Source organism: Cololabis saira, chromosome 6, assembly GCF_033807715.1.
Source record: "Cololabis saira isolate AMF1-May2022 chromosome 6, fColSai1.1, whole genome shotgun sequence".
Classification (NCBI taxonomy): domain Eukaryota; kingdom Metazoa; phylum Chordata; class Actinopteri; order Beloniformes; family Belonidae; genus Cololabis; species Cololabis saira.
Genome location: NC_084592.1, coordinates 31,241,362 through 31,260,594, shown reverse-complemented (window position 1 = coordinate 31,260,594; position 19,233 = coordinate 31,241,362). Strand labels below are relative to the sequence as shown.

The window sequence follows — 19,233 nt, the reverse complement described above, 5'->3', positions numbered from 1 at the left end:
TTGTTTATTATTCCTAGGTGAGGAGTTGTGGCTTGTTTAGAGGAAGTCACAGATTGAAAGTCAGGGTAGCCTTGTAGTGGCAGCTAAATAAGAGGCCGTGATCGTTCAGGTTAACCCCAACAAAATGATGAATGACCATTTTGTTATTTTGAAGATTTCACATTAAGTATTCGTGGAATGTTGAGTGTCCAATTCAGACTGAAGGACGTGAGTTTGCTTCTGCCGCGTCGTAAACCACTCGGCTTTCTTCTGAAGACCCTTGATGGACGCCAATACTAACCTGCCAGTGGCAAATGAAGAAACGACAGCATAACCATGGAATAAATGTAGGAGGATGCATTTCAGCAGCTAGTTGAAGGTTTTATAGAAGTGTTTTTCCTTTAAAAGGGTCCCAACAGGTAGAGCAGAGACATGTCTGAGTATAGGTGCATGTGCAACAAGAATCCACTGGTGGTTTGAATTTTTGAATGAATGGTTTGCGGTGTTATTGAGTGACCCACTTCTATGGATCTGTATTTTTGCACAAAGGTCTTGGGCTGCAGTGACTAAAAGTATGCATGTCAAAATCTTGGTGTAAACTGAACTGGGATCTTTCAGCCATGCAGTTCTTTTTTCCCACCAGCTTTAAACACAGAGCTGGAAGTCTGCAGGCAACCTGTCCACTTATGAGGACGCATGGTTCTGTTGACCTGTCTGTTTATTTTTAGAGCGCCACAAGGATCTCGGTGTCTGTCATCGGGCCGAATAAAGTCGCGGCTGCGTACCTCCCTGGTGTATATTACCCACCCAAGAATGACTCAACACACATTAGTAGTTAAAAGATGGTTGGCAGGGCAGTTTAGGTTTAAATTTTGTGCTTACAGAGCACAAAGTTCAGACTTGTGTGTTTAAACCAGGAGTCAGTTTGGCATTTTAAAAGCCCTTCTTAGGCTTGAGCCTAATTAACAGCACCATGCACATTTGGAATATCATGCTTTACGTTAAATGGGCCCGTCCAAAAAACGAGACATTATGAAGAAAAAGAATGTGACACAAATTTTAACATAACACAATGGTGTAACTCAGCCTTCAACAGTCATACTGTAGGCGTCCGACTGCCGTTAATTTTCTATGAAAGCGCTCTGCAAGAGGCGTTGGAGGCATTGGAGGCGTTGGAGGTGTCCAGAGCGTCCAGAGCATCAATTTGAAGTTGAGAGAATCTCAACTTTATGCAAATGAGCAGCGGCGACGCCAAAGCAGCATTCCCGAAGCGAGAAGCCTCAATGCACATTGTACTTTCATGTACACACAAACGTACACTCATTCACATGCATACATGAGCATAGCTGTGCACTAACTCAGGAATTAATATATTTTATCTAGCAAACTGAAATTTTTGCTGATTTGACTGCTCTTTTCACTTGAACTGCTCATGTGAAACACGTAACTGATGGTTGAGGAGCTGAATTGTCCGAACGATTTTATTTGCTACATCGCTCCAACGCAAAATAATTAAAAACCGTGCTTAATAATCACTAAACACAGTTTAAACAATATGACCAAATCCTGCCTCCTCCACCCACCTGCCTCTTCCATTGATCTGTTGGAAACCTAAACACAAACGAGTCCATCTGAACTGTTCTCCATCCTTACGTAGCTACGATTCAGGTACATAACTTACGGTAGCAATTAACAATGTAATTGCCATGAAACTAATTGAATAGATCATTTAGGAATAACATGGCTTACTGTACACAATTATATACAATGGCTTATTTCCAAGTGTCACTTTCACCATCCTACTTATGTCTTACTAACAAAAACATATTTTGTTTTCTTGTTCTAACATAAGCTAGTTTTGTTTCTGTCAACTTAAGAGATACATCATATTCAATAGGTTCATAACAGTTAAATAATATAAAACAACTTCTTACTTGTGAAATGTTATTCCTTGTTTCTGTTTATTTCCCGAATGCGGCATCTACGTGTATATATCTATGTTTATCAAAGTGATGTTTTATTTGTTTCACATTAAGTAAATTATTACGCATAGTAAGATAATGTTGCTTTTTATTTTACTAATCAGGACGTGTTGCTAAGCTGTGTGTATTCTCTTATACAATTTCACCATCCACAGTATTGTATTGAATCTCTGTTGCAAACAATGCCTAGCAGCCGCAAGGGTTATAATCCCATAGACTGTTTCCCTTAGACTTTTTACTCATACTGTGTAGCACAAATATGGTACAAAAAGGGATAACAGCCTGAGTGGCACTTGCCTACAGACAAGGCCCATCATGTACATTAGAATTGGCTGTAGCACTGTGTCTGGGAATGTGACAAAATTACAAAAATCTGGAGGGAGGTAATAAATAAATCCATGTTTATCCTGTCCTGTATGAATATTCCACTGGACCTTACATTGTTATTGCTGCATCTGGAGCCAACAGATCTCAATTTGAAACCCCAAGGACTTAAATTTATTGATCTTACTGTATTGCAGGCAAAAAGGATTATTGCTCTTAACTTGAAGAAAACGGATGCACCTACAATCGGTGCTTGGATCAAGGTTACAGCACAATGTATGTCAATGGAGAGAATAACATATACATTAAAAAGCAAACTGGGATGTACAAGGAAATCTGAAAACCGTTTAATTAATTTATTAAAAAAGGAGGGTGATTCTACAGGGGGAAAATGCAGGGCAGGATATCTAAATATCAAAGTAGTGGTGAACCTCGGAAGGGGAAGGGTCTTGGATGGCGATAGCAAATGTGTAAGTTTTGTTTATGTATATCTTTAATTTACTAGGTAACATTGGACTGTACTTACAATACTGGCATATGTTATTTTGTACTAATTGAAACTGATCTTATAACAAGAGAGATGTAAAGAGAGAATGGATGTAGGTTGGGATGGGGGGGGGGGGGGGGGTAAGATTGTTAAGTCAAAGGTTGTTGTGAAATGTCCTTTATAATAATATCTTGTGTGTGAATAAAACATCAATAAAGATATTGTTAAAAAGAAATTGGCTGTAGCTGTCAACCCACACCACAGGAGCCACAGACCCACATCTGCAGTGGAACATCTCATTTCAGACTTAATTTTGGTTATAAAATAATGAGTTACTGCTTCGTTTAGCCATTGCTCGGTGGATGCAAACTGGCTATTACCTTGCTAAGCTTTACAGTATGACCAATGAGGAAGTGATAATGACTAGCCATTGGCTAAACCAACTGTCAATCAAAAAAATGTCCCCATGTTATAAATAAAGGCATTGCTTTAAATATATTCACCTCACTTGATGTTGTCATGGAATAGCTATGAAGGCCCAACATTTTTATTTGAATAAGTGGTCAGTCGAGACATGAGGAACCTTTGCTACTTCCACGTTGCCTTCAAACCAGAAGTGATATTGTTGGTGCTTTTCAGTGGTGGACAGTAACGGAGTAAATTTACTTGAGTACTGTACTTAAGTACATATCCAGAGGATTTGTACTTTACTTGAGTATTAGATTTCTTTGGTACTTATTACTCTTACTTGAATACATTTCCAAGACAAATATTTTTACTTTTACTCGAGTAAATTTCTAGGAAGGCTGAAAAGTACTCGTTACTTTCAGGTCTGCTCTTTTTTCTTCTTCCCTAAAATCCTATTGGACACAAGCTGTTTTTGTCAAAGGAGGAGACCTATCACAGTGCACGCTCTCCACTGGGATGTACGTAAAGCAGAAATACGTCAAGCCTCCTCAAAACGATACCGCCAAAGTAGCCTGCGTTTGTCAAGACAGAGCCGCAACAAGTCAAGACTGCAGGTTTTATATAACATTGTGGTTCTAAAAGCAGCACATCAGTGCAGCTGGTTTCAAAGAGTTAATTCTCAGAAACAAGAGTTAAAAGATCCTTATATTAATTTAGAAAAAATATAGTAATTTACTGATGTGGAAAATAAGAAATTTACTCTTACTCTTACTTTTACTTAAAGTAAATTTAAAAGCATTTACTTTTTGATACTTAAGTACTTTTAAAAGCAAGTACTTTTCTACTCTTACTCGAGTAATATTTTGACTGAGCTACTTTTACTTGTAACAGAGTAAATTTTGACCAGTAGTATTTGTACTCTTACTCAAGTACTGGGGTCGAGTACTCTCTCCACCTCTGGTGCTTTTAAATTCATTTTCCGATGTTGCTTTGCAACTGCAGCACCCTGAACTTGGTTGTGTCGTCCAATGGAGTTCTGACTCAGAGGTACACCAGCATCAAACCTGAAGAGATCTTTCTTTCTTTTTTAAACTTTTATAATTGAATATTTATTTTTTAAAGAGATATTTTCTTAATGTTTCATTGTTGTTCCATGAGGCGTCAGAACCATCTGTGTAGTTGCTAGGCCGGATTATCCATATACTGAACCGGGTGAGCGCCCAGGGGCACCAGCCAATGAGCAGACACCAAATCTAATGACTAACTGGACCATATATATCATATTTGGTTATTTTCTCTATATATTTGCTGGGAGAGGAGCAAACAGGTACAGCAGTAACCAATGATGTAATAAAAATACATTAAAATAATAATAATAATAATAATAATAATAATAATAATAATAATAATAATAATAATAATAATAATAATAATAATAAAATAAAAAGATTGTCGTTTGAGTGAGCGCCTTAACAACTTAACAACCTTACATTGAACAGCCTACACATTGTTATTTTATCAATGTGCTGTTCCCTACCTTCACATCAGCTCATTCAGTAGGCCTGTTTGATTGTTTAGTCACATGCTGTAATAGTTTTGCATGTAGTCCTCAGACAGGCCATATATGATGGAAATGATGATAGTTAACATGTGGTGTTACATTGGCATGTGAGTTGCATTCTGATTGGAGCATCAGTGTAGTTTGGCGTTTGTAGACTCATGTCTATCTGTGGTGTTACTCTTAGTTGGTTGCTTGTCTTATATTTATTTGTAGTATGAGTGTTGAGCATGAACTTTAGCAATACGTTCATGTAAATCTATGGTCTTTATAACCATCTTAAATTTCCCTTTTTTACCATAAAAATGTGTGAGGAGGGGCCGGGGACACTTCAAGCGTGGTCACCCTGGTAGGGTTCGCCACCTTTCAGAAATAGAAATAAGGGACGCCCCGATTTCAGCAGCGCAGGCGCCAAAAAAATGGACATCCCCAAAACTTCTAAAATGCATAAAAATGTATTTATTTATATGAAAAAACAAAATGCTTTGATTTAAAGTTTAAAGTGCTTTAATGGCATTGCACTTGCATGCCTGTACAGACAGCCAACCATATAGCAACTGAAATAGACTCCTATGCTCTGTATGTATGTCCACTCCACATCAGCCAAGAAGCCTACAGGTGAAGGCTGGGAAATTAGAATATGGTGTGAAAGTTAATTTATTTCAATAATTCAACTTAAAAGGTGAAACTAATATATTACATAGTCATTACATGCAAAGCAAGATATTTTAAGCCTTTATCTGTTATAACTTTGATGATTTTAATTGTTTATTGATTTCATAAAATATTCAAATTTTTGGAGATTTTTCATTTGGGGTTTTCATAAACTGTGAGCCATAATCATCAAAATTATAACAAATAAAGGCTTGAAAAATCTCACTTTGCATGTAGTGGGAAATAATATATTTGTTTCACCTTTAGTTGAATTTACTGAAACAAATTAAGTTTTGCAATATATTCCAATTTTCCAACCTTCACCTCTATATTATGACATCAATAAATAACAGAGAGCGAACCAACATATGTTGCTGTCTTTAATATATCCTGTCCTGTATTTTGTTCATTATTGTTAGTTCTTTTTTTGATCATGTGTGTGAGTGTGACAGACGTGCATGGGAATAAACTGCGTTCCGTGTTGGTTCAATACGGAACGCTGTGCAGCGTTTCCCCTTTAAACGCCGCTGATCGCTGCAGGAAGTAGCGGTGATCTGAGCAAACGTCTCCACCAACAGTCACGTGTGTTTCTGTGCTGCCTCGTCCTCCTCCGGGACCGGGATCTGTCCTGTGTTTCGGGCGGGCTGACCTTCCAGGAGCATGGCTGACGGCCCCGAGGCTGCTGAGGACGAGCCGGCCAGCGTGGGAGTCCCCCCACTCATCACCGTGTCTGCTCTGCCCAGCACTGCTGCAGGTAAACATGCTGCAGGTAGGGTTGCCAGTGCCACCTTTCAGAAATAGAAATAAGGGACGCCCTGATTTCAGCAGCACAGGAGCCAAAAAAAAAAGCCCCAAAACTTCTAAACTGAATAAACATGTGTTTATTTTATATGAAAAAACTAAATGCTTTGATTTAAAGTTTAAAGTGCTTTAATAGCATTGAACTAGCATGACTGTACAGACAGACAACCATATAGCAACTGAAATAGACTCCTATGCTATGTATGTCCACATCAGCCCAGATGTATAATATACATACAGGTGAAGAATATGGTGTAAAAGTTAATTTATTTCAATAATTCAACTAGAATATGGTGTAAAAGTTAATTTATTTCAATAATTCAACTAGAATATGGTGTAAAAGTTAATTTATTTCAATAATTCAACTAGAATATGGTGTAAAAGTTAATTTATTTCAATAATTCAACTAGAATATGGTGTAAAAGTTAACTTATTTCAATAATTCAACTAGAATATGGTGTAAAAGTTAATTTATTTCAATAATCCAACTAGAATATGGTGTAAAAGTTAATTTATTTCAATAATTCAACTAGAATATGGTGTAAAGGTTCATTTATTTCAATAATTCTACTAGAATATGGTGTAAAAGTTAATGAAAATACGGTACAAATCGTGTCCCGTATTAGTTCAATACGGGACGCAACATTTTTTTCTCAAATAAAGGACAATTCCGTATTTTACGGGACGGGTGGCAACCCTAGCTGCAGGTCAACATGCTGCAGGTAAACATGCTGCAGGTAAACATGCTGCAGGCAGAGGTGGACAGACTACTCGACCCCAGTACTTGAGTAAGAGTACAAATACTACTGGTCAAAATTTACTCCGTTACAAGTAAAAGTAGCTCAGTCAAAATATTACTTGAGTAAGAGTAGAAAAGTACTTGCTTTTAAAGGTACTTAAGTATCCAAAAGTAAATGCTTTTAAATTTACTTTAAGTAAAAGTAAGAGTAAGAGTAAGAGTAAATTTCTTATTTTCCACATCAGTAAATTACTATATTTTTTCTAAATTAATTTAAGGATCTTTTAACTATTGTTTCTGAGAAATAACTCTTTGAAACCAGCTGCACTGATGTGCTGCTTTTAGAACCACAATGTTATATAAAACCTGCAGAAACACCAAAATCAAATGAATGGGATCATAAGAGGACAGCAGATGATGCAGAGTTTATTAACAATCATGAACTGAAACCAAATGAACCTGCACCATCCAACTAAGTCTGGATCCCCCTCAAAGACCACTGCTTTACCAAAAACTACATCTCTGCTTTCAATAACTCAATGTTGAAGTCACTTAACTTTACAGGAAGGACATGTACCAGTACAATATAGCAATATAGAGCATAACAAACTGTCTCCCAATGTCTGTCTAAAAATAGGATTTTAGGGAAGAAGAAAAAAGAGCAGACCTGAAAGTAACGAGTACTTTTCATCCTTCCTAGAAATTTAGTCGAGTAAAAGTAAAAATATTTGTCTTGGAAATGTATTCAAGTAAGAGTAATAAGTACCAAAGAAATCTAATACTCAAGTAAAGTACAAATCCTCTGGATATGTACTTAAGTACAGTACTCAAGTAAATTTACTCCGTTACTGTCCACCACTGGCTGCAGGTAAACATGCTGCAGGTAAACATGCTGCAGGTAAACATGCTGCAGGTAACCATGCTGCAGGTAAACATGCTGCAGGTCAACATGCTGCAGGTAAACATGCTGCAGGTAAACATGCTGCAGGTCAACATGCTGCAGGTAAACATGCTGCAGGTACATGCTGTCCTCGGCTGTGCAGCTGCACTGCTCCGGGACCGCAGATGCAGCTCCAGACAAACCATAAACACGGACCCGTCCAACAGGACGGGGGTGATTCATGTGGGGCTCCCTCGGGGCTCAGCCATCACGTGCCGGCTGTTGCTACAGTCTTTACCATTACATCTGCCGTTGCTGATCCAACTAAGCGCTCACCCATTTGTTCTGAAATCTAAACACAATATTTGGGGTATTTAGTTTTTATGTAAACACTGCAGCCAGGGGCGTTCATAAACTCTGGAGTCCCTGGTGGCTCAGCCAAGCCCTTCTCTCCTCTCCACGCTTTGGAAAGGCAAGAAAGACATACAATACACGCACATACACATACACACACACATATATATATATATATATATATATATATATATATATATATATATATATATATATATATATATATATATATATATATATATATATATATATATCATTAGGATATCTGCTGGCACTTTAATGCCAGACTAACAGTGGGCAACATTTTCTCCATCTCCTCTATCCTCACTTGCAACTCCCCAAGGAAAAAAAATAATAATAAAGAAATTGCTCATATTTAAGCTTCCACTTCATAAAGGCAAATAGCAGCCCCGCACTTGCAGTCATGCTTTTTCTTGCTATGTGTTCTTAAAAAATAAGAATATGCCAGGTAAAATGTATATGGTGCCAGACAGTTACAAGTAGAAACAAATAAACTAATTCTTGGCCAATTTGCTATTTTGTTTCTTTGTTTTGAGATCCATGGATATTTAGAAACCATTCTGGATTGCATCTCCTGGTGTCCAGACCTAGTACCTGAAACTATATAAAGAAATAAATGGATATATAGCCTACTTTATAGCAGTGCCAATTTATTTATAAGGGCAGTGGGCGCTACACCACCACTTGGAAAACTCTCATGTTATGTACCGTTGCGATGATGTTGACGTAAGTCACTTTCAGAGTGAATATGGTTGCCCCTGGCAGCAACTGAACTTCCTTTCAGTTCATATGATAATAAAGAAATGTTAGGAGTGAGACAATTGGGACCCCTGAGACCAAATTTAAACATCAGATACATTTCTGTAAAGGATGGGAAATCCTACAATCGTGTGTTTTCCAGCACCTGGTATGATGAGAAAAATTGAATAAGGAGTTATTTACTCCATTCAATTAAATTCAATTTTATTTATATAGCGTCTATTAGAACAAAAGTTGTCTCTAGGCGCTTTCCAGAGACCCAGAACATGACCCCCGATCAATTATTACATAAACAATGGCAGGTAAAAACTCCCCTAGTGGGAGAAAAACCTTAAAACAAACAGTGCCAAGAAAATCTCCCGTTTAGGAGGGAAGAAACCTGGACCAGGACCATGGTTCATAAGGGGGGGACCCTCCTGCTGAAGACCAGCTGGGCAGAGCAGGAGAAGAGAAAACAGACAGAGAGAATGAAGAACAGAGAAAGGAGAGACTGAGGTGGTCAGAAGCAGTGGGATGATAAGAGGGGGGGGACTGCAGGGCAACATGCAGCTCCTGAAGCTCTGGCCTGCAAACATGTACACAAGAGAAAAGGAGGGGACAGACCAGCACAACAAACTACAAGAACAATGGAGAACAATGATGGTTATGAGATAATTAATAACTGAGGGTTGATCTGAGGAAAGAAAAGAGGAGGAAGGGTGATGGGTATCGCTCGGTGGATCATGTAGGCCTTTAGCAGCATATCTACAACAAAGCTATGTTTAAGACGAGCTGCTCTAGTCTTGTCCTGCAGCTGCAGCATTTCTTACTAACTGTAATGGTTGTGTTATACCACAAGGAAGCACTATAAGAAATTTTAAAAGTAACACATTTGTTTATGGGATGTTGATAGTTTTATTGGTAGTTTAGTAATATTATAGTTGCATTTTAACTATTTATTTCATTTAATTAATAATTTATAACTAATTAATTCACAATTTTCAAACCTGTATGCTATATCATCAGGAACATTGTGGATTTCATTTGGTATCAACTGTATAAAATATAGATACATACATGCATGCAGATACACAGTGTTGGAATAAAACATAAATATGTATGTATATGCCAGTGTTTTATGTGTGCCAGTTTCACCACTAGTAGCCTCCTGAGATTTTGTATCGGGAGCTGGCACGGCCAAATGGTACAGTACTTCCCAATTGTCATCCCGAGGGCCGATGCCTTCCTTGTTTTAGATGTTTCCCTGCTCCTAGTACACAGTGACATGTCATCAAGCGTTTGCGTCAAAATGTACTTTTATTGAACCGGTGACGATCCGGTCACATGTTGATGTTGATGATACCAACTACACAATATCGGTATATTTTAAGATTATTTTTTTTCATGTTGACAAAACTCCACAACAGGATATTTGACTGCTCAGCGTTCTCCACCTGTGTGTCCCTGTCAGGTCGTAACCTGAAAGAGTGGCTCCAGGAGCAGTTCTGTGACAAACCTCTGGAGCAGGATGACATGCGACTCCATAACGCAGCGTACGTGGGTGATCTGGACACCCTCAGCAACCTGCTGCAGGAGGATGGCTTCAGGCGGTACGTTCGCGTTGTCATAAACACTGCATCTTTATTTAATTTGGCTAAAATGTGCTTGGAAAAAACCAAACTAGCAGCATTTTGGATATAAAAGGGGATTTTAGGTTGCGTCTACAGCCAGACAGCGGATTTACAAATAAAGTTTTGTTGATTTTTTTTCTTTTCTTATGTCACAGAAGATTATAATTGGCATAGTTGTGAAAGAGAAACCATATCCTCTGGTTTTTCTAAGGACCCTATGTAAAAAACCAAACCACACACACATATGTAACAGGATAATGTGCCACAAGTGCACTTAAGTGCCTCTAATAAAGTGTCTGGTGAGTGTGTATGAATAAATGAATGAGCACAAAAACCGCAGCTGTACCCAGATCAACGGTTTGGTACGTTCTGAAGCAAAAAAAAAAAGCACTGGTGAGTGCAACAACTTCAAAAGGTTTCAAAGACCACGGGAGATGACTAAAGTGGATGAATGCAGAATCCCCTTCATGGTTATGAAGAAACCCTTTGCAGCATCAACAGTTTAATCAAAGTAATACATTCACTTGCTCACTTTCAGTACTGCATGTAGAACATTTGCAGGTTTTGTCCTGAAAGCCTCTGTCGGAGTGCAGCAGCTCAGACGGGGAGTGACCAGCGTGACATGGATCTTTAGGTATGGATCTTTTGTGAGCTCCCTTGAGACGGCAGAAACTGTAAAGCTCTTCCAAGGAGAGGCGAAGGCTGCCGGGGATCTTGGGGGCTGTAGTGACCTCCCTCTGCAGCACTTTCCTCTAAGCAGCTGTGCTGCTGGCAAACGCATGCACACATGCGTTACATTAACATGCTTTCTGTAAATCTGTGATACAAGAACTCAGACAGCTTTAGTGTAAGGTGGCTCAACAGGCTTCGCTTGTGCTCCTAGTAACGCTGTCTTTCATGTGGATGTCCAAAGTTGCTGGTGAGTTTAGAATCATTATCCTGACCCGATCTGGGAAGGAATTTTTTGCTTTTGGATAGATGGCCTCACACATTCCTCTAGAGTACTCTGGTATACATTTTAAATGTAAAACATGGCCTAGCATCTCCCCTTTGGTCTCGTCTGTCCGAAGCGCGTTGTTCCAGAAGTCATGTGTTTGTTCAGGTGCAATTAAAAAAACAGAAACAAAAAAAACCTAATCTGTGCTACCATGTTCTTTTTTGGATGTCGGATCCTCCAACTTTTCACTTCACAGTATCAGGGGGTAAATCCAGAGGTGGAAAAGTTCTGTATAACTACAAGAGGTTTGGGGGAAATAAAATAAAACTAAAAACCTTTCAGTGTTATTCAGTGGCTGCAGCAGAAAACACCCTCCCCACATGTGGTCCCGACTGCTGCTTTGACCCTATCATAGTGGTCAGCGGACCTTTAATGACAGTCTCATAGCAGTTAAATGTAGTCATCTACTATTGGTCACAGTCCATATCCATCCAACCTGTTATTAATAGTCTGATCATGCTCAATAAGTAAAAACTGTCCCCCTGCTTATATATAAATGTTGAAAGCATTTCTGTCTTCATTGATAACCGAAGAATAATAGGAAATGTATTAAGCTCTGCTAATCTGAAATAGCATACCTTTGGCTCCAGGCGTATCAACGAGAAGTCGGTGTGGTGCTGCGGCTGCCTGCCCTGCACGCCTCTCCGGATCGCAGCCACAGCCGGACACGCTGCATGCGTGGCCTATCTGATTTCTCAGGGAGCCAAGGTGGACCTAGTGGATGTCAAAGGTCAAACGGCCCTCTACGTCGCGGTGGTTAATGGTCACCTCGACTGCGTCCGGATCCTCCTGGAAGCTGGAGCGGATCCCAACGGGAGCCGCCACCACCGCAGCACCCCGCTGTACCACGCCGCTCGCGTGGGGAGGACGGACGTCGTGCAGGAGCTCATCCGGTGAGGCTTGGCACTGTGCACAAGTACATGGTACACTGAAAATAATCTTTGTTTTTATTTCTACCCTGAATATGTCTGTTTTCATAGACTTCACTTTCCTGCCTTGAAGGGTTATTTTGAGAGTTGGTTACTTCAAAGCTTTCAAAGACATTTGCCAGAGTTGACAAAACTAAACCTTTTTAAATCATGAGTGGTCAAAGGTTGATGCCAGCAGCAGAGTGGGGCAACAGTCATACTCCCAACAGAAATAGGTAACAAGAACAAAGTGCAAACTTTAATTAAAGCTGCAAGCAGCGATGAACGGGCCCTCGCGCTTGCAATTTTCACCAATAAAGGGCAAGGACTCAAAACTAAGTCCGATGACACCACCCACGAGTCTTCATGTCAAACCATTCAAACGTTATGGCAGAAAATAGGAACTATCAAATATCGACCAATCAGAAGAGGGGGGGGGGGGCTAATTTGCCCCAACTATGTTCAAGGACTCAAAACTAAGTCCGATGACACTGAAAGATTTGTGTTCGTTTGTCTGGCGAACCAAAAGAAAACTAGTGGAATAGAATCAAAGGTTAATACAAGCTTTTAATATGTCAAGTACAAGGTTTTCCGGCCGGAGGTACATTTGTCTGGAAACCACAGAGGTAAGAGAGAAATGCACACGGTGGTCATCAGTCCAGTTGATTTTATAGAAACTTGGGGTGTCCTTTGCACCTGAATTTCATTGGTGGAGCCGGCCACGGGAAAGACCCCCGGAACGTGTCACTTCCATCTCCGTTGTTAATTCTCTCACCTGGGGTGCCCACCCAGAACACAGATAAGACCCCCCAATGCTAAGCATCTGCTTTTCCCCACCGTCTCCTCTTCAACAATGGTATGTGTATTGTATATCTAGTCTACCCGTACCACCAGGGGGGTGGCTCCGTGTCTTAATCAATACGGTTACTTTGAATATAAAGAGAAAGCCCACCAGTGTTATAAATTCTTTGAGCTTTTAACAATTTCATGAAATCCTAACAACATCACCCACGAATCTTTATATCAAACCATTCAAAAGTTATGGCAGAAAGTAGGAACTATCAAATATGGACCAATCAGATGAAGGAGGGGCGCGCTTTTTGGCGTCTATCGTCGCCATGGTAACGCTTTTGACTGAGAAAAGTAATGCCCATCGTCGCAGGATCTAGACGCACATTTGATGTATAACACACTTGGGTGCACGTTACAGTTCGGGCAAAGAAACGGCCGAAGAAATGGCATAAATTGCGCCAAAATTACACGATTCATTCAAAATGGCCGACTTCCTGTTCGGTTTTGGCCATGGCGCCAAGAGACTTTTCTTTAAGTTGCGACATGATACAGGTGTGTACCGATTTTCGTGCATGTACGTCAAACCGTATTGTGGGACTTGAGGCACAAAGTTTTCTAGGAGGCGCTGTTGAGCCATTAGGCCACGCCCATTAATGCAAACCATTAAATATCACATTTTTCACCAGGCCTGGCTTGCGTGCAAAATTTGGTGACTCTAGGGGGGCAAAAAGGCCCTCATTTCGTCGGAAAAATAAAAATAACGAGAACGAGAAAAAAAACTAGAACAATTCCTACAGATACAATAGGGCCTTCGCACTGTCAGTGCTTGGGCCCTAATTATATCAAATAAATAGTTCTGCATCCTAAGCTTTAGGCCATCAGATTGTTGTAAACAGCTCCTAGTCAAGGATGATTAGTCCATAATTCATTTTTATACAATACACAAGTGTAATTTCCTGACAGTACATGAAGGTTTTGGGAAATGTCAACTGTGTCCACGGTTGGCTTGTTCCTAGATTCAATGCTGACGTTGACATGGATCACCAACTGGGTCCTCGGCTCCTGCTGAGCGCTCGCACCCTCAACACCCTGGTGGTGTGTCCTCTCTACATCAGCGCCGCCTACCACCACCTGGAGTGTTTCCGGCTGCTGCTCCGAGCCGGCGCGCAGCCCGACTTCAACTATACGGGCCCCGTCTGCCAGGAGGCTCTGACCCGAGGCCTGGCATCCTGCTTGCTGGACGCAGTGCTGCGGCACGGGTGCGAGGTGGCCTTCATCAACCTGCTGCTGGACCACGGGGCCAACCCGGCCCTCATGCCCTCCGACCAGTCTGAGCTGGAGGCCCCAAACCGGAGGAGGGTGGATCCAGAGGCGCTCAGAGTCTTCCTGGAGGCCAAGAGTGAGTCAAAATAACACATGAGGAAAATCCCGAGTGCATCAGTGAAGAGCAGTAGCTGAGTCAGAGTTAGTTTGGATGTTGCTCATGGGAAACCCCTGTTGGACAAACATGAAGGTTTTTATTAGTTGATGGTGAAATTGTCAAATAAATGTGCATTAGAAGCAAGATTTTATCTGAAAAGCACCTGGAGACAATTTGTATTTGTATTTCCAGCCTCTTAAGTTGCCTTTTTTTATTTCTTCACAGGAAACCCTCGTCGGCTGACACACTTGTGTCGCATCAGGATCCGGAGGGCGATGGGTAAACGCCGTCTGAACCGAATATCCTCACTACCGCTACCAGAACCTATCAAGAACTTCTTGCTTCACCAAAACTGACCACCTTCTTGTCTTGTAAATTCTCATCCAATCGTATCTTTGAAAAGAAAGAAAAGAAAAAAACCTCAGTATGTCCTAAAGACAAGTTGCTATGTAGTTATTATTTTTTAATAATAAACATGTTTGTTTTCCAGATATTTGGACGTTAGCAGTTATTCTCTTTCCTCCATGATTCTGTAAAAATGACTTGAAATGCTTCACAACTCATCAGAGAAGCCTTTGGCATGTCACAACTTGTGAAGCTGTATCTGTATCGTACAGTAAATGTTTGCCCAGAGCAGCAGGATGTGTTCTGGTCCTACATCAGGTAGCCCTTTATGATTCACATGTCGCTTCAACATACCGTTAAGTGAATGTGTCATGTACAGCAAAGGAATGTCCCGATCAAGCTCCTTACTTTGCTCTTTTATGATTTATGCAAGTCTTGTTTTTAAGCTGTCTGTGCTGGCAGATGTGCAACCTAGTATTCTTAAATTTGTACTGCAATCGAGTTATACTTCAATACTTTGATGACAGATGCTTCACCAGCCACCTGTTAAGTATCATGAGTAAGTGTCTGCTCTTTTTCAAATGGTTTCTGCTGTGGACTTTGCAGATGATTCTGTTTAACAAGCCATCTGTTGCATCCCACTACGTTTGATTTTCATAGATCAAGGAGTTTTATATCCAAAGATGCTGTGGCCCCCTCAAAAAATGGATATAAGAAATGAAATATGACTTTATTGATGGCCTATTTCAAATCTGTGATGTCATATTCACGTGGGTTTTGAACTGTTTTAAGCCTGGAGTTGATCCTCCGCATTTCAGTCTCTGAACATATTTGGACAACAATGGTGGAACTAGAGAGTGATCCATGAAAAATGTAAACATCAGCCCACTGGACAGATGGAGGCAACGTTGCTATGGTAATACTAGTGTGTTGGAGCAAAAAACGTGCTGGAGGTTTTGTCTATGTTGCTGTTTTATGTTGCTTTAGTAACTAAAACTAGAAAAAACTAGCTCCTCTGCAGTCCTGTAGCAGCTGCTGATGTCATTTGGAGCAAGGTGAGCGAGAATTTCATTGCAGTTTACAGCTTGTGCCACTAGTTGTCACTACAGCCTACACACTGAAGCCTTTAGGTAAAAAAGAAAAGACCAATAGCAAAAGCAAATATTTACCAATAAAAGAGCAATTCAAGGTTGTAGATTGCAAGTTTGTGGTAGTAGACCAGAAGTTTACATATTGAGCTCAATTAATGTTTTAGCAGAAAACATGAATGAATGAACTAGAAAACTTGGATTGTATAAGAAAGATGAGTGAAACTACTTTTCTGCAACACTGACAATCTGTGAAATTAAAGATGAGATATTTTTATGATAAGCAGAAAGGTTTGTTAGCAAGAATGCTGCTTTCTGTTAGTCTGTTGTACCATGTGTCTGCCGTGCATGTCTGCACAGCTTTTTTTTTTTTCTCAAAAACTAGCATTTAAATGTGTTTCTTGCCTTTATATACTTTAATTGCATACATTAAACGTGATCACAGATTGTTCCCTCTATGCTGTTTTGATTCTTAATTAAAGCTGCACAGTGGGGGCGGGGCACCAAAGCGATTACTCAAAAGTAAGATCACTTGACATGCGTCTTGCTCTGTTTGGCGTCTCTTTAAAGGAGCCGTCTGTAAGAAATGGCCAAAACTGGTACTGCAGTCACTTTCAAAATATTGTTGAGCGGCGTGTACCCTCCCCCTCCTCCCCCCGACCAGAGGTTGCCAGGTAGGCTGCAGAATGCAGCAGGAACGTAGGCTGCCATGGCTGCCATAATTAGAGCCGAGCTGGCAACCCGGATGCCGAAACAATACTGACTTGGTGATTGGGAGATAGGTGGAGGGTGGAGCTTCAGAAACAATACTGACTTGGTGATTGGGAGATAGGTGGAGGGTGGAGCTTCAGAAACAATACTGACTTGGTGATTGGGAGATAGGTGGAGGGTGGAGCTTCAGAAACAATACTGACTTGGTGATTGGGAGATAGGTGGAGGGTGGAGCTTCAGAAACAATACTGACTTGGTGATTGGGAGATAGGTGGAGGGTGGAGCTTCAGGCCAAAACAAAAAATGACAACATAAACATCAGTTGAGGGCTGCAACTCCTCTTTTTAAACTGGAATGTCCTGGCTTGAGTGCTGTTGTCAGTGACATAAGTATTTGAAATTAACATGATTTTTAAATGTCTGTTGACATATCGGGGTCATTTTATGATTCGTTTTATTATTGCTCTTACATACAGCTCCTTTAAGTGACGATGAGGATGTTTATCTTCATCCTGCCATCACAGACGTGTTGAAGATCTTCTCTGAATGAAAATGTCGGGACAGTTGTCTTTAATCCAGTGAGACCACGTCACCCCTCTGATATCAGAGCAACACAGTCCACAGGCTGTGGATCCCGCCTGGTACTGTTTTTTTAGTGAAATTTTGAAGTGACAAAAGTTTTCCACTGCTGGAGCTGCTCATGCTGAGATGACTGAATCCTGTCAGGTCAGCCGTTCTTTTTTTATTTAGGTAGTGTCTAAATAAAACAGGTCCGAAAAAATAAAAAAAGGCTGAGCAAATACAAAAGTTATCAATCTAGATATTTCGTTTAAAGCCCAGAGACAGAAGCATGCTGGTACCAACCACCCAAGAGACATTACAAAGGAATTAATAAAAAAAACCTGAGTCTTTCTTAACAAAATAGAAATAGTCTACACGTGGGAAACTGAAAATGTTGGGGTGCCTTTGTCGATATATTGTGAATATATGTTCACACTGTTTATGACAAATTCATTGTGCAACCCAGTTGAGGCTCTTTGCTGAATTAATGGCAGGTACAAGTTGTTCGCTGTTACATTTATTTTAATCAGACTTGAATTTGTAACATTTTTAGACTCAGAAGTGTCAAATAAAAATTGAGTACAAGTAATAATTTCTGTCATTGTGAGCCAACGTTTAACATTATTGATCAGATGAAGCTAAAAAATAATTTCCATGTGGTTTACGGGTCAGAACTCCTTCGTACTGCTGACCGAATTACAAATATAATCTATTTAATGATGTCACCAACAGTGATTAAGGCTAGTAGTAACGGCCTGTTACTACTAGCCTCTGGGAACGTCTTGTGGATGAATGGCTAATTCTGCCTGTCAACTCAAATACAGTTCTACTGGACCATAAATACACAACGTGTACCTGGTTTCAGTTTCTCCAATTACCCACATCCGTATGGTAGTCAGGTGCTGGGTTTATAAACAAAAGGTTCAAAAGGAAACCAAAGAAAAATATAATTTAAACAGGGATGGGAGTCAGAAACATGCTTTTGCTTGACAGAGACAAGTCGATGTTTTTCTTATATGGGACAGTGAAAGTGCCCAAAGTTGGTACTTTGACACCCAGCAAGGAGCTAAGTGTGCCCACAGTAGCCACTGAAAAAACCAACAAAAGGTCCCAGAATTCAAAAAGCAGCCTGCAACCTCAGCAGGAGATGTTTGCAGAGCCTGCAGCAGAACTTAACACGTCAGTGGAAGCAGCTCAACTGTGGTTGGAGAAATGACATGCTTCAAAGTGTCTTGGGAAGGTCCGTTTATAAATCAGTGTGTGTTGTACATATATCTTCTGTCCTGACCTAACAACGTTAACTTGTCAAGAAACACCATCGCTGGAGAACTGACAAGAAAGCAGCTTCGGTGTTATGTGGAGTTTTCATTCGTTGTTGTTGAGCTCGTCAGATTTGCCCATCTATCTCGTCCTATGTAAAAGTTGACAATTAGTCACTTATGTAATATTGTACACTTTGAACTTGTATATAGGGCTGTTCGATTTTGCCCAAAAATAAAATCTCGATTTTTTTCTCTCAAAATCCGATTTTCGATTACGATTACGATTATTTTGTGAATTGACAAAAGGCAAAGAAATGATTTCAAATATGCAGTTTTTTTATTGAACATTTGCCCCATTGGGCTTTAAGTGCAAACTTTGCTCTTATTAAACCAAAAATGAATGAATAAAGTGCAAAACTCTGTAAAATAAGTTGAAAAAAAGTTTTAAAAAATATAATAAAATATAAAGTTTTATCTCTGAAAAAAAAATCAGCAAATCAGCACTTGCAAACATACAGTAAGTTATATTTCCAATTAAATAAAACAAGACATTTTCTAATTAAACTAAACTGGGTCTTTGCATGCTAAATAATA

The 19,233-nt window shown here is 40.0% G+C and overlaps 1 protein-coding gene across 2 annotated transcripts; it reads left to right on the top strand.

Annotated features, from left to right (window-relative positions):
• Positions 1-6,009: 6,009 nt before the first annotated feature.
• Positions 6,010-16,555, top strand: asb1 (ankyrin repeat and SOCS box containing 1). Of its 2 annotated transcripts, none has more exons than XM_061724541.1 (5): positions 6,010-6,146; positions 10,397-10,535; positions 12,144-12,446; positions 14,270-14,652; positions 14,899-16,555. In XM_061724541.1, exons 1-5 carry the CDS (start codon positions 6,053-6,055, stop codon positions 15,027-15,029), a joined length of 1,050 nt encoding a protein of 349 aa, XP_061580525.1. In that variant the 5' UTR covers positions 6,010-6,052; the 3' UTR covers positions 15,030-16,555. The 2 variants fall into 2 exon arrangements, with proteins under 2 accessions (XP_061580525.1, XP_061580524.1); XM_061724540.1 differs by having other exon boundaries at positions 6,016-6,161.
• The last annotated feature ends 2,678 nt before the right edge of the window (positions 16,556-19,233 follow it).